General features: G+C 52.1%; 1 protein-coding gene across 1 annotated transcript in view; it reads right to left on the bottom strand.

Annotated features, from left to right (window-relative positions):
• Positions 1 to 15,209, bottom strand: part of CAPN2 (calpain 2) — a 55,003-nt gene that overhangs the window by 37,249 nt on the left and 2,545 nt on the right. The window contains exon 2 of the mRNA XM_007530171.3: positions 9,779 to 9,848. Within this exon, the coding sequence (XP_007530233.1) occupies positions 9,779 to 9,848 (70 nt within the window). The remainder of the gene's footprint in view (positions 1 to 9,778; positions 9,849 to 15,209) is intronic.

Here is a 15,209-nt window from a genome sequence, read left to right on the forward strand (position 1 = left end):
CACTTCAAGCATTTCAAGGTCCTGTGCAAAGTCTAGTGAAGAATGAGCTAGGCTTTCAGGTGACTTCTGAGCAGCCTGAGGATAGGTGTGTGAAGGACTCCCCCCCACCCTCACCCCCACCAAATCTACCCAAGATGAGACTCGAGTCTCAGTGGCAGGTGCCTTATTTGAGCTGAGGTCAGCTGGAGCCCTGCAGGCTGAGCAGGAACTCCCTTAACCACACAGAGCACAAACTAGGGTGTTAGCCCGGATGGGGGTTTTTCACTAGAAATAATTTCTTTAAAATTTTTTTTAAATTTTATTTTATTTATTGGACAGAGATAGCCAGAAATCAAGAGGGAATGGGGATGATAGAGTAAGAGGCAGCCCTGTAGGTGGGGATGAGGGGCTCGAACCAGGGTCCTTGTACACTATAATATGATGTCACCTGGACCCAGAAATAATCTTTTTTTTTTTTTGCCTCTAGGGTTATTGCTGGGGCTTAGTGCCTGTACCATGTATCCATTGTTCCTGGAGGCTGTTTTTTTTTTTTTTCCTTTTGTTGCCCTTGTTGTTTTTTATCATTGTTGTTGGATAGGACAGAGAGAAATGGAGAGAGGAGAGAAAGACAGAGAGGGAGAGAGAAAGACAGACACCTGCAGATCTGCTTCACCGCCTGAGAAGCGACTCTCCTGCAGGTGGGGAGCCGGGGGCTCAAACTGGGATCCTTACTCCGGTCCTTGCACTTTGCACCCTGTGCGCTTAACCTGCTGCGCTACCACCTGATCCCCAGAAATAATCTTTCTTTCCATTATTTTCTCTGTATCATCTTGGATGGAGCTTGAAGGAATCACGCTAAGTGAGATCAGCCCCAAGGAAAAGGACAAACAAGATGATCTCACTTGTAGGAGGGACTTAGGAAACAAAGGAAAGGAAGAGAGTGCCACTTGGGCAGGTGTGGCATACTGCACCCAAGCAGAGCACCCTGGGGAAGGAGGGGAACTGAGGGGGTAGAAAGCTTTGGGGTCCTGTGTGTGATGTGGGGGGAACCTAGGCTGGGGGTGACAGACACCTGTTATAGGGACTTGAGAAATTATATCTGTGTGTCAACTGGACTGTCAGCTTTTAATCCCTCACAATAAAAATCATTAAAAATATATCTTCTCCCCTCCCCCCTTTTTTTGAGCTCTGGGATCTTTCATATACATGATTCCACCACTGCCAAGCCAATATTTTCATCTGTTTGATTCCAAAAAGAGGCAAAGAAGACAGAAAGTTCACCATAGTCGGTGGGGGTAAGTAGCCTAATGGTAATGCAGAGAGATTCTCATGCCTGAGGCTCCAGAGCCCCAGGTTCAATCCCCAGCACCACTATAAGCCAGAGCTGATCTGACTGACACAGGCATCCCCTCTTCTAGTCACCAAACACTCCCAGTGAGAAGGAAGCAGAGCAGGACGATTTGGTCCTGGGCTTTGGGGTGGGGGTGGGGGGCTCAGAGCTCGGCCTGGTCCCCCTGAGGCTGCAGAGGGGCCAGGGGTGGTGTGGGTGCTGGGAGTCTAGCTTAGTTCTGCATTGGCTTGCCCGTCCTCGCCAGGAGAGAGATCCATGTCGGCTTCGTCTGACTCTGGCCAAATTCCCCAGCAATGCCGCCTGCCATTCACAATGCCCAAGGTCACCCCCCTTCACCTCACCCTGCCCTGTGCCCGTGACCACCTTCTGCCCTCCCCATGGTGCTGGAAGGTTCCACCCCTCCTCTGTGGGGATCTGAGGCCTCCTCCCCACTCAGCTTTCTGGGCCGTGCCTGGGAGGGGAAGGGCTGGTGGCATCTGGCCTTGTTCTGGAGCTGCCAGGACACCCCACAAGGAAGAAGTACCTGTCTCCATGCCCCACCCCCCCGACAAAGGGGACCTTGAGATGCCCAGATGCACAGTCACAGCTTGCTGATGCCAGGAGCTGAGGAAGGGAGAGGCTCCTTCCTCCAGGCAGCCTTCCATGGAGTCCCCCTTAAACCCCAGCCTGTCCCCCAGCTGCTCCTGTAGAGAAGAGGCCACACTTAGAACCTGAGGGTCTCTGCTAGGCATCTAGGCCCCTCACCTCTCCCGCTCACTGTGTGATCCAGAAGCTTCTAGAAGCCCACACAGGCCCCGGGCTGGCCACGCCCTTCCTCTCAGACCTCAGGCGTCTCCCATGGGGCAGAGCATCGCTGCCTCACAGCCCTGAATTCCTGCTCCCTCATCTCCTCCACCAGGAGAAGCCAGCTACAGGGATCTCTCTTCCTGAGCACTTTGGGGTGCCACTGTGGGGTCTGATGGGGTGGGTCTCTGCCCCAGGGGCTGGCTCAGAGCAGGCTGCAGGCCCAGGACCTCCCCCAGGGCGTTACTTCAGAGTGTGTGTGTGTGTGTGTGTGTGTGTGTGTGTGTGGGGCTCTTTCCTCACCCCAGGGGAGGTGGCAGCACGTCCTTTGGTGCTGGGACCAGGCTGAACCCCTGGGGGTGGGGAGGGGTGGCCAGGGCAGCGGGGCCTCAGCCATCTAAGAAGCAGCAGGGGAGGGGCTGAAAGGGCGGGCAGAAGAGCTGCGGAGGAAATGGTGACTCACCCTCCCCCCCCAGCCCTCTGGATGCTGCTCCAGGAGGCTGGGAGAGGCCCTGCAGGGGGAGAGAGAAGCGAGTGCTCACTGATGACAGTTCTCCTGTGTGCGTGCTTTGGTGGGTGTGAGGGGGATTCACCAGAGCACTGACCTGTCTGTCACACACAGTGCTGCTGCCTGGGATGGGACTCAGGGCCTCACAGATGCAAGGCATGAGCTCCACATAAATCCCTCCCTCCGCCTCCCAGACCCTCTGAGTCTTATTTATTTACTTTAAAGGTAAATGCAAATTCCAACTGAGGGACATCCTACACAATCCTCTCCCTGTCCCCACAGACCAGCAGAGTCTAAGACACTGTCATAGCCAAGCTCAGGTGAAGAGGACACGGAGACTGAGTGTGACAGAGTACTGTGTGGGGTGTCTCAGCAGGGCAGGGGCACCCTAAATATTAAAGTGTGGCCTTAGCTCTGGTCCACAAGAGCAAGACAGAGACAGGGAAGCTGGGGTAGTAGGGTTGGGGGTTCCCTGTCCTAGCTTCTCTATTTTTTCTGTAAGTCTGGAAAGTGTTCTGGGGTGGGAGTAGATAGCATAATAGTTATGCAAAGAGACTCTGACAGGTGTTGGTGAAGTTGTGGAGAAAAGGGAACTGGGACAGTCCCTTTGGAAAACAGTATGAAGGGAGTCGGGCGGTAGCTCAGCAGGTTAAGTACAGGTGGCACAAAGTGCAAGGACTGGTGTAAGGATCCCAGTTTGAGCCCCCAGATCCCCACCTGCAGGGGAGTTGCTTCACAGGTGGTGGAGCAGGTCTTCAGGTGTCTATCTTTCTCTCCCCCTCTCTGTCTTCCCCTCCTCTCTCCATTCCTCTCTGTCCTATCCAACAACGACGACATCAACAGTGACAACAATAATAGCTACAACAACAACAACAAAAACAACAAGGGCAACAAAAGGGAATAAATAAATAAATATTAAAAAAGAACTACTAAAAAAAAAAGAGGAAGACGGTATTAACAGTCCTTAAACAAATAAAAATGGAATTAAACCCTATGATCCAACAATATCACTCTTGAGCATTTATCCAGTGGATATGCACCCCTGTGTTCTTGGCTGCAATATTCCCAGTGGCCAAAAAGTAGAAGCAGCCTAAATGCCCATCAGCAAATGACTGACTACAGACGTTAAGGGGTGGATATTCCATGGAATACTACTCTGCAATAAAAAAAAGTTGATACTGTGTCTTTTGGGACAAAACGGATGGAACTGGATGTGATGATGCTTAGTGAGATAAGCAGAGAGATGAAAGACAGCTACCAGATGGTTTCACTCACATATGGAATCTAGAGACCTGATTTACATGAACTTGCAAAACAAAACAAACAACAACAAAAAGCAAGCAACCAACCAACCAAGAAGCAAGTAAACTGATGGTAAGACTTGTGAGAACTCTGGTGGTGATCTTTGGGAGGTGGGAGGGTGGAAATACAGAGGTCTGGTGCTGGGTGGTTGTTGGGCTATAAAGCCAGCCCCCCTGCTCCATGCTGTATTGCTGATAGTATGGCCTATTTACATAATCGTTGTTTTGCCTGATCTATCTTCTTTCTGCCCCTGAGACCCGCCCTGCCTGCAGGGTATATTAATCCCACCAGTTAAAACCATCGCAACAGTTGCTAAGGAAGCTTCCACCTTCCCAGCATACTTTTGCCTTTCTCCACCCCTTTCCTAGCCATCTCCGTTTCCGACTTGCCACTTCTGGTTTTATCCTATAAAGCCACTTCTGTTTCTGGTTTCTCTCTCTTCTCTTCTCTCTTCCTCTCTTTCTCCCGGGTCTCGACCTGGAGAAGGGCTGGCATGAAGAGCAGGAGGTGCCACGTGGCTTAACCCGCTGTGACCACACCCCACTCTGGGGCTCCTGAGTGAATAAAGATTTGTGTTGCTACTGCCAAGAACTTGGTTCCTGGATCTCTCTCTCCCTCTTGCGAAGCTAGCCCGGCAGGTGGTGTGGAACTATACATTGTAATCTTAAAACCTCGTAACCAACTATTAATAACAAATGAAACAATTTTAAAAAGTGTTTTGCAAAAAGGGGCTGCTTTCAAAGCAGTTTAAGGGCGGGGAAGATAAGGCATAGATAACACACCTGGTTTGCATGCCGGAGGCTCCAGTGTCTCAGGTTCAAATCCTGGCACCAACGTAAGCCTAAGATGAGCAGTGTTTGAGGCTCTCTCTCTCTCTCTCTCCCCCTTGTCTTTTCCCTCTCTCTCTAAGTAAGAATGCTTTACATTATTTAAATCTATATTAAAGATTTGCTTATTTATTTATGAGCGAGAGGGAGAGGAAGCATTATCCTGGCACACGCTCATAACTCCAAGGCTTCTTTGTCCTCTGTGCCACCTCCTAGGCCTCAAAACCTTTTTTTTTTCATTTTTTTCATTTATTGAGGGATTAATGTTTTACATTCGACAGTAAATACAATAGTTTGTACTTGCATAACATTTCTCAGTTTTCCACATAACAATACAACCCCCTTTAGGTCCTCTGTCATCCTTTTCCAGGACCTGTATTTTCCTGAAGTTTTTTTTTTTGTGTGTGTGTGAGGGTGGAGGCCGGAAGAGGTTGGTAAGAGCACTGCAGTCTGCGTGTGACCCACACGGACCCAGGGGGCCCTTCTCCTGCCGGGCACTGGTCTCACCCTCAGCTTTTGAGTTTCTGGCCACAAGGACCTGGCTTATGGCCTCTCTCTTCTCTCTTCCCACCCTCTTTACCTTCCAGTCTTGGAGAAGCCTGACGCATACCCCCGCCTTCCCTGAGGTGTACAGGACCTGCTGTTTGCCAAGAGTATGCCCACTTCTGCCCCTGTGGGAAACTGAGGCTGCAAGGGCTTGGGTGACCTGCATTCACTAGGCTTACAGGGGTGGGGGAGCTGAGCTGGGGCTGGGGTGCCCTGCAGCCAAATACCTCCAGGAGCTGACAGTGGAACCCGGGGCTCCGAGCTGTGCTATGTGATTTCAGCCTGGGAAGCCCCTTGCTCCCAGCTAGCGGCTGGCTCCCTGAGGGGTGTGGGCAGGGCACCAAACAGCTGGTGTCACCCTGCCCTGTGACAACCAAAGGAGAAGGTGCAGATGGGAGTGATGGGGTTCCCTGGGGTGGGCAGGTGGCAAGAGCCTGTAAGAGCTGCTCCCTCGATTCCACAGCCTGATGCAGCCACCAGACCTTCCTCTACATGCACCGACTTCTCTAGGTTTGAGAGTCTAGGTGATTTCTTTTTATTTATTTATCTATTATTGGATAGAGACAGAAATTGAGAGAGATGGGGAGCTAGTGAGGGAAAGAGACAGAAAGGCACCTGCAGCCCTGCTTCACCATTCGTGAAGCTTTCTCCCTGCAGGTGGGGACCGGGGGCTTGAACCCTGGTCCTTGTGCACTGTAATGTGTGCGCTTATTTCTCTATCGCTCACCACCGGGGTTACTGCTGGGGCTCAGTGCCTGCACTACGAATTCACTGGAGCAGTGAGTCTGGTGGTTGGGGGAGGAGGAGCAGGTGGACAAGAGGAATTTGTTTGGGAGGATTTCACCTCCACAGGCCCTCAGGACTCAGAGGTTGTGAAGAGTGTAGACAGATTTCAAACCTCATTAGGACCCACTGGCAATTTTCCCCTGCAGTCCTTTCCCATGGATCAGTTACCTACCTTCCTTCCTTCCTTCCTTCCTTCCTTCCTTCCTTCCTTCCTTCCTTCCTTCCTTTTCTTTCTTTTAAAAAATTTTATAAAAAGGAAACACTGACAAAAGCCATAGGCTAAGAGGGGCACAAGTCCACACAATTCCCACCACCAGAACTCCATATCCCATCCTCTCCCCTGATAGCTTTCCTATTCTTTATCCCTCTGGGAGCATGGACCCAGGGCCATTATGGGGGTCAGTTTTCTTGTCTTCACACTCGCTTCAGAGCTGGGAGGATTCCATGAGATAAGCACCGAGAGACCCTAGCGAGGCCCACGCCAGAGCACAGGTGGAAGCCACTATAGTGAGCCTGACAGCTTCCTGGGCCCAAGGCAAGACCTGAGCAAAGCTAGCTGCCATAGCCTCAGTGAGTGTCTGACCTTGGCCACTCACTGGCCCATTTTTGAGAAGAGTCTGAGGTTCCCAGTGGTGACCTCCCGGCTAAGAAGCAGGCCTTGGCTCCTGCTTCATGGCTCTGAACCTGTTGGGTCCTGATAACAGCCACCTTCCCCTTGCCACTGTGTGCCCAGATGCTCAGACCAAAGCCCCATAAGTCACACTTTACAGACTGACCCTCCAAGACGAACGGCTGGAGAGGACAGAAGGACCAGCGACCAAACCAAAGGAAGCCTTGGACTAGTTACTGGGTGAAAAATGTTCAAGACTCACGTTTCACTTTCTTTCTGTTTGACTTGGTGTGATTGTGGGATGCTTCTCCCCAGGAATGTGAGTTTGCTTGCCTGCCTCCTCTCCGGTTTAGACAGGGCTTAAGCCCCTCACTTATGACCTGCGATTCGGCCTTCGGAATGTTGTTAAATGTTAAGTGGACCTTGAGTCTGGGTGTGGAGAGAGCTTGACAGCTGTGTGCAGTGACTTCTCTGCATTCTCAAATACCCATGGGCTGTGCAGTCTCCCCTCAACTCCCAGCTATGGTGACTCCCACCTTCTCTCCCCGCTGGGTTCCCTGGGGCACCCACTTTAAGTACTCAGCCCTCTGCCCTTCCCCACCCCCCACTGTACTTCTTGTGGGGGAGGGGAGCTGGGGAGTGGGAGGTGTGTTTCCTGAAGGCAGGAATGTGCTCTGGCATCTTGGGAATCCGTCCACAGGTCCAGTCCTGCTCTCCAGGGTCAAGCACCTGCGGGGGGGCCCCTTGGGTGTCTGGGTAAATGGCTCCCACAGCTGCCCTGTCCCGGTCTCCTTCTAGACAGTCTAGCTTAGGGGTCAAACACACAGACCCGGCGTCAGACTGTCTGCAGTGGGGTGACTCCAGCCCTTGTGCAGAAATTTGAATTGGGGTGGGTGGTGACTCACCCCAGACCATGAACACATATAATAACATGTGGAAGGACCCAGGTTTGAGGCCCTGCTCCCCACATGGGGGGTAAGCTTTATGAGTGGTTAAGCAGGTATGCAGGTCTCTCTCTCTCTCTCTCTCTCCTGCCCCTCACAACTTCTCTCTAACCTATCTTTAAAAAAGCGGGGGGGGGGGGGAATGGCTGTCAGGAATGGTGGATTCATAGTGCTGGCAGCAAACCCCAGTGATAACCCTGGTGGCAATAAAAAAAGAAAAGCAAAAAAGAAATGGAGGGGCTAGGTGGTAGTGCATCTGGTTGAGTGCACATGCTATGATGCACAAGGACCTGGGTTCAAGTCCCCAGACCCCACCTGCAGGGGCAAAGCTTCACAACTGGTGAAGCAGTGCTGTAGGTCTCTCTCTGTCTCTCTCTTTCTATATCTCCCCACTCCTCTCTCAATTTCTCTGTCTATAAATAAATAAATAAATGAAATATTTTTAAAAAAAGAACAAATGGAAATCATCGCAGTAACTAGGAGATTCCGCAAGCACAGCTTAGCGACTGGTGCATAGTCCACACAACAAAAAGGAGCTGGGTGGGAGTCGGGCGGTAGCACAGCGGGTTAAGTGCAGGTGGCTCAAAGCACAAGGACCTGCAGCATAAGGATCCCAGTTTGAGCCCCCGGCTCCCCACCTGCAGGGGAGTTGCTTCACAGGCAGTGAAGCAGGTCTGCAGGTGTCTGTCTTTCTCTCCCCCTTTCTGTCTTCCCCTCCTCTCTCCATCTCTCTCTGTCCTATCCAACAACAATGACATCAATAATAACTACAACAATAAAACAACAAGGGCAACAAAAAGGAATAAATATTAAAAAATATCTTAAAAAAAAAGCTGGGGGAGTCGGGCGGTGGCGCGGTGGGTTAAGTGCAGGTGGTGCAAAGTGCAAGGACCTTCATAAGGATCCCGGTTCGAGCCCCCGGCTCCCCACCTGCAGGGGAGTCGCTTCACAGGCGGTGAAGCAGGTCTGCAGGTGTCTTTCTCTCCCCCTCCTCTCTCCATTTCTCTTTGTCCTATCCATCAATAACAATAATAATTATAACAATAATAAAAGGCAACAAAAGGGAAAATAAATATTTTAAAAAAATGGTAAAAAAAAAAAAAGCTGGGCTTATTCTGGGCACCACAACATGAGGGAAAGAAAGCCATCCAAGCGGACTGAGTCTGCTTTTGGTGAACTGGTTTGGGATCCATGAGGCTGAAACAAGTTTCTGGTTTATCCAAATAAAGACCCTCTTCCAGGGATCCTAGGTCTGTATTTCTCATATGTAAAAGAACAGTCAAGAAGGCGAATTCGATGAGAGTTTAAACCACTGGTTGCTGTCAAGGCTGCCCTCACAGAAGCCTGGGGACTTTGCACATGAATGCCAGAGGCCAGCGGCTCCCAGCCCCAGGGGTGAAGCAGAGCCTGGCTTTAGAGACCTTCACCCTTCAGTCACTGGTTTTATTTCCCTTTGATGGATCACAGCACTGCTTCCTGGTCTACTGATGCCATGGTGAATAGGCCTGGAAACACTCACACTTCCTCCCCACAGAAGCACTGGGGTTTCCTCTGGTTTCCTCTGAGTCACTGTCCTCTGTCAGAGGTGCTCACTGGCCAGGGGAGTCCCCCTATCTGGCTTCATTCTCAGAGATACAGACAGCATGGGGCGGCTGACATTTGGAGCTTCTGGATCTTACTCCGGGAGCATCTTTTTTTTTTTTTCCTCCATGGTTATTGCTGGGACTCAGTGCCTGCACTCCACTGCTTCTAGAAGCCATCCTCCCTACCCCCATTTTAATTGGATAGGACAGAGAGAAATTGAGAGGTGAGGGAAAGATAGAGAAGGGGAGAGAAAGACAGAGACCTGCAGACCTACTTCACCACCTGTGAGGCAACCCTCCTGAAGGTGGGGAGCTGGGGGCTCGAACTGGGATCCTTGTGCTTAACCCGCTGCATTACTGCCACTCCCCCCTCCCCACCTTTCTGGGAGTAACTTTGTAACCAGTGCTGCGAACACATGCCTTGGAGGACCCTTGAATTTGTCTATCTGTGTGGGTATACTGGAAACAAGAGGCCCAGGAAGCTTCTGGAAATAAGACATCCCCACTCCTGTCAGCGGCCTTGCGGGAGAGCTCAGCCTGCTGTGGACTTGCTACTCACCCAGCGCCCCCTGGCAGATGTCTGTGCGCGTGGCTCCCCCCACGATGAACTGGGGCTCCTCGCAGATCTCCTGGAATGAGAAGCAGAATACAGTCAGCCTGGCAGGCTCAGGCCTCTGCAGGCAGCAGGCCCCCATTCCCTGGGCTTCACCCTGATCTCACAGAAACAGTCACAGTTTATCTGCGTGGGGCCCTTCTTCTGGGCCTGGCCTCCTCTGCTGGGCATGAGGCCACCATGCCCCCAGACGCCTGCCCGCCCACTGCTTTTCCTGCATGAATTCCTCCCTTTCCCACAGACTTGACTGTCCTTCCCACCTAGCACTAGATTTCCTTGCCTCCTTCTCTGGGAAGTCCTCCTTCATGCTCCTTGGATTCCAAATGCCAGAGGACCAGTGTTTCTTCACTTCGTATTGAGCTGGGCACTGCCCAGTGGTGTTTCCCTAACATCCACCTGCTTCTTGGGGGCGGCCTTCTGAATGTCCCCACAGGGCATGACACTTGGGTATCCCTGTATGGTCATCCTGTGCCCAGCATTTTCCATTATGGGGCCCTGCTGGGAACAGGAGATAGCTGTCATCCATGTCACAGGCCGGGTGACAGGACAAAGTGCTGAACCAATGGTCTGCAAACAGCACGGGGATTAGGAGAAACTAAGGCCACCGCCATGATGTTGTGAGTTGATCCGAAATGAGCCTCCAACAGTGTTAAAACCTCCAGGCTGTTGAAAGGATGAAAAAGGTTTGGGGCCGGGTGGTGGCGCACCTGGTTGAGCACACATGTCACAATGTGCAAGGACCCACGTTCAAGCCTCCGGTCCCCACCTTCAGGGGGGAAAACTTCACAAGTGGTGAAGTAGGGCTTCCGGTGTGTCTCTTGTCTCTCTTCCTCTCTATTTCCCCCTACCTCTCAATTACTGGCTGCCTCTATCCAATAAATAAATAAAGATAAGTAAAAAATTTGAAAAAAGAAAAGAAGAAGGCCTCTTCCCATTCAAGAAAGCTCTACCTTGAGAAGTTATTGGCCAGGTTTGAAGGAGACCTTGAGTGCTTTGAGAGAAGCAAAGACTGAAAGAATTCAGTACCTCCAAACCAGACCTTTAAGGAGGGACTCCAAAGGCTCACGTGATATGAGAACAGCAAATGACCAAAAAATTAAACCAAGAAAAACAGGCAGAGCCCAAAGAAGATCACAGTCTTAGCAGAATGCAGCTCAACAGCGGGGGTGGGCTGGGGTGGGGTGAGAAGGAGTGATGGGGTTCAACGGCCGTTGGTGGAAGGATGCCCAGGCTTCTGTGGGGTGGTGGGGTTACTGCTTTTCGAGGAAGTGAAAACTGTACTTCATAACACTTCTGGCTTTGTACATTAAGGTGACCCAGACAACAAAGAATTAAACAAATATAAAACGCAGGGGGCACAGCTTCAGAGGTGACTTCTCAAAAGAGAAGCTTGATGTCATTTGCAATTTGCACTGACCAGGAGGCAAAGGAACTTTTGCCACAGAGGAACGGGGAGGAAGTTGTGTGGGCTCTGTTTCGGGGTGAGACCGCAGAGAGGAGGAGGCTGCTTGGAAGCTGGTGACTCTCCAGAGGTGAAGAAGGGTGGGGGCGGGGGTCAGCTCCAGTGGCAGCAAGGAGGGCAGCCCCAGCGCCCCTGGGAGTCTTGTCTGCTGCCCAGGGGATGCTCGCCGGCTCTTGACTCTGGGCTTCCAAGCAGGCCCCCATTTTCCATGAGCTCTTGTTCATGTGTCTTAAATCATGTCCCTGTGTGTCCAGCATGGTGATGGGCTGAACAATAAAAAAAGGGGGGGATGTACCTTTGGAAGGCTATATGGAGAATCCTTAAACAAATAATAATGGAATTATCTTAATATCCAGCAATGCCACTCTTAGACATTTTTTTTCTAACTTTTAAAAATTATTATTAAACAGACAGGACAGAGAAGAATTAAGAGAAGACGGAGAAATAGAGAGAAGGAAAGACCTGCAGACCTGCTTCACCTCTCATGAAACAGAACCCCTACAGGTGGGGACCAGGGGCTTGAACTGGATCCTTGCTCTTGCTAATATGTGCACTTAACTGTGTGCGCCACTGCCGGGCCCCTAATCTTAGGCATCTATCCAAAGGACATACAAACACTAATTAAAAGGGACACATGCACCCCTATGTTCATAGCTGCATTATTCACAATAGCTGAAGAGTAGAACCAGCCTATATGCCCATCGTCAGATGACTGGCTGAAGGAGTTAAGGGATATATACTTCATGGAATATTACTTTATAATCTAAATAGATGACACTGTGAACTTTGGGACAAAATGGATGGAACTGGAGATGATGATGCTTGGCGAATAAGCAGAGAGATGAAAGACACGGCCAGAGTAGTTTGGCTCTTATGTGGAGTCTAGTGAACTGAGACACATAGTTGCAAAGACAAACAAAACCCAAACAGAAACAAGCAAACTGTTTCTAAGACTTGTGAGAACTCTGTGGTTATCTTCAGGAGGTGGGAGGATGGGGATACAATTTTGTAGCCCATTATTCATAAATAAAAAAAATGGGGAAAAATTAAGGGGCTGGGGAGAGATAGTACAGTGGTTATGCAAAATAGCTTTCATGCCTCAGGCCCTGAAGTCACAGGTTCAATCCCTAGCACCACCATAAGCAAGAGCAGAGCAGGGCTCTGGTAAAAATAAAATAATAAATGAATAACTTGTTATCTAAACAAAACAAAAGTCTTCAGGTTGTCCGGCCAGGAGCCCGGTGGAAGTCACCTCCCATCGCCCAATAATTGGGGTCCTCTGAGCAACTGTCTCTGAGTGACAGCGCTTCCTGGCTCTGCTGTGCCCCACCCCAAAGCCACAGAGGAAGCCCAGCACAAATCTGGTCTCCTCTGGGTGTGGGCAGCCCCGGCTGCAGGGAGCCCACACAACCCCTTCCCCAAGCACCCTCCCCATCAGCAGAGCCCTGTCCCTGCTGGCTGCTGCAGTATTTGGCTGTCTGGAAGCTGTCTGTCAGAGCATATACCTCTGCACTGTCTGCTCCCTGTGTTGCGGACAGCAGGCGTGCAGGGTGGAGAGCTGAGCCTGGAGTCCACTGTGCAGGGCAGAGAACTGAGCTTGGAGCCCACACTGCAGGGCAGAGAACTGAGCCTGGAGCCCACGTTGCAGGGCAGAGAACTGAGCCTGGAGCCCACATTGCAGGGCAGAGAACTAAGCCTGGAGCCCACTGTGCAGGGCAGAGAACTGAGCCTGGAGCCCACGTTGCAGGGCAGAGAACTGAGCCTGGAGCCCACACTGCAGGACAGAGAACTGAGCCTGTAACCCACTGTGCAGGGCAGAGAACTGAGCCTGGAGCCTACGTTGCAGGGCAGAGAACTGAGCCTGGAGCCCACACTGCAGGACAGAGAACTGAGTCTGGAGCCCACATTGCAGGGCAGAGAACTGAGCCTGCAGCCCACTGTGCAGGGCAGAGAACTGAGCCTGGAGCCCACATTGCAGGGCAGAGAACTGAGCCTGGAGCCCACTGTGCAGGGCAGAGAACTGAGCCTGGAGCCCACACTGCAGGGCAGAGAACTGAGCCTGGAGCCTACATTGCAGGGCAGAGAACTGAGCCTGCAGCCCACTGTGCAGGGCAGATAACTGAGCCTGGAGCCTACACTGCAGGGCAGAGAACTGAGCCTGGAGCCTACATTGCAGGGCAGAGAACTGAGCCTGCAGCCCACTGTGCAGGGCAGAGAACTGAGCCTGGAGCCCACATTGCAGGGCAGAGAACTGAGCCTGGAGCCCACACTGCAGGACAGAGAACTGAGCCTGGAGCCCACAGCCCACATTGCAGGGCAGAGAACTGAGCCTGCAGCCCACATTGCAGGGCAGAGAACTGAGCCTGGAGCCCACATTGCAGGGCAGAGAACTGAGCCTGTAACCCACTGTGCAGGGCAGAGAACTGAGCTTGGAGCCCACTGTGCAGGGCAGAGAACTGAGCCTGGAGCCCACACAGAGAACTGAGCCTGGAGCCCACTGTGCAGGGCATGGTGGCCTGAACACAGCCTTGCTTCCTTCTGCACAACCTCTAGGGTTTGAGTTCTGGTTCTGCTACATCTTCTGTGGAGTCTAAGACCCTGCTCAGTTACAGCACCAATTTCTTTTTTGTAGCCAGGGCTTTGCTGCAACTCTGCACCTGCACGATTCCACCACTCCTGGTGGGTTCTTGTTTTATTCCCTGACACAGAGAGGAGAGACACCACAGCACTGCTCTACAACTCATGAATCTCCCCCTTAGCGTAGCCACCCACTTGGTGCCCAGGGGCTCAAACCCGGGTCTTTGGGTATGGTAAAGCATACAGCCCACCACCAGGTGAGCTCCCTTTCTGCCCCTCTGCTCCTCTGGAAGCTTGCTTCCTCCTCAGTAAGATGAGGACAGTGATGCCAGGTGTCAGCGCTCCACAGGGCTGCTCTGAGGGCTTAGTGATTGCACCTTGGTGAGCGTCGGTGACGGCGACCTGTTACTGTTATTCAATGAGCTGGGAGGCTGGTCTGAGGCTGAATCAGGCCTCTCCGAGGATTGGTCATCTCAGCAACAAATCAGGACCCACAGGTGCTGTCTTTGTGTCCCCAGACCCTGTCACCCTTGGGTGCAGATGGCTTTCACATGGCGCCTGCACCATCCTGGGCCTCCCGGGGGCTTGGCCCATTTCCTCTTCAGCTCCCTTCTCACACCGGTGCTGTGAAGCCCCTTTCTGAGAAGGAGCAAGTCCACCCAAGCTGATGGGCTACCCTGCCATCCTTGCATCCTCCTCTCCCTGCCTACTCCCCTGCTCTTTTCCTCTGGGGTGACTGCTTTGGCCTGTAGTGACCCACGCTCCTCCTTCATGGTCTCCAGCAAGTCTGAGGGTCCTGCCTGATCCCACCCACAGCAGGGCTGGAGGGGCACTGAATGCTGTCTTTTCTGGACGCCCACCCGCAGGCTGGGCACAGTCCCGCTCTACCTGTGCCGACCTGAGTCTCAGCAGCCTCCAGGTCCTTGAGCAGCCACACCTTTCCCGGCTGGTGCCACCCCCTCCGATGCAGGCAGCCCCCCAAGCAGCTCTCCACCTCCAGCTTCCCTTCTGGAAATCTCGCAGGTGTCTCCCACTGCTGGGCAACCTGTCAGCCTTCCCTCACACCTGCCCCCCAAAGTACAGAGGCAGAAGCTAACTGCATGGGGCCTGGCCCACAGGAGGCACTCCATACATGCTTCCCAACTGAACATGAGGCCACGTGGGTGTGTGAGTCATTATTAGCTCAGGGAACTGGAAGGTGCTGGGCTCAGGTGAGGCGAGAGCGGGCTCTGGTTCTGACGCTCAGCTGAGGTTCACAGCCATCATGCACCCACCCACCCCACACGTCCTCACTGCCTTTCTTTATTATTTATTTATTTTCCCTTTTGTTGCCCTTGT

This window comes from Erinaceus europaeus, chromosome 6 (genome assembly GCF_950295315.1).
Source record: "Erinaceus europaeus chromosome 6, mEriEur2.1, whole genome shotgun sequence".
NCBI classification, from domain to species: Eukaryota; Metazoa; Chordata; class Mammalia; order Eulipotyphla; family Erinaceidae; genus Erinaceus; species Erinaceus europaeus.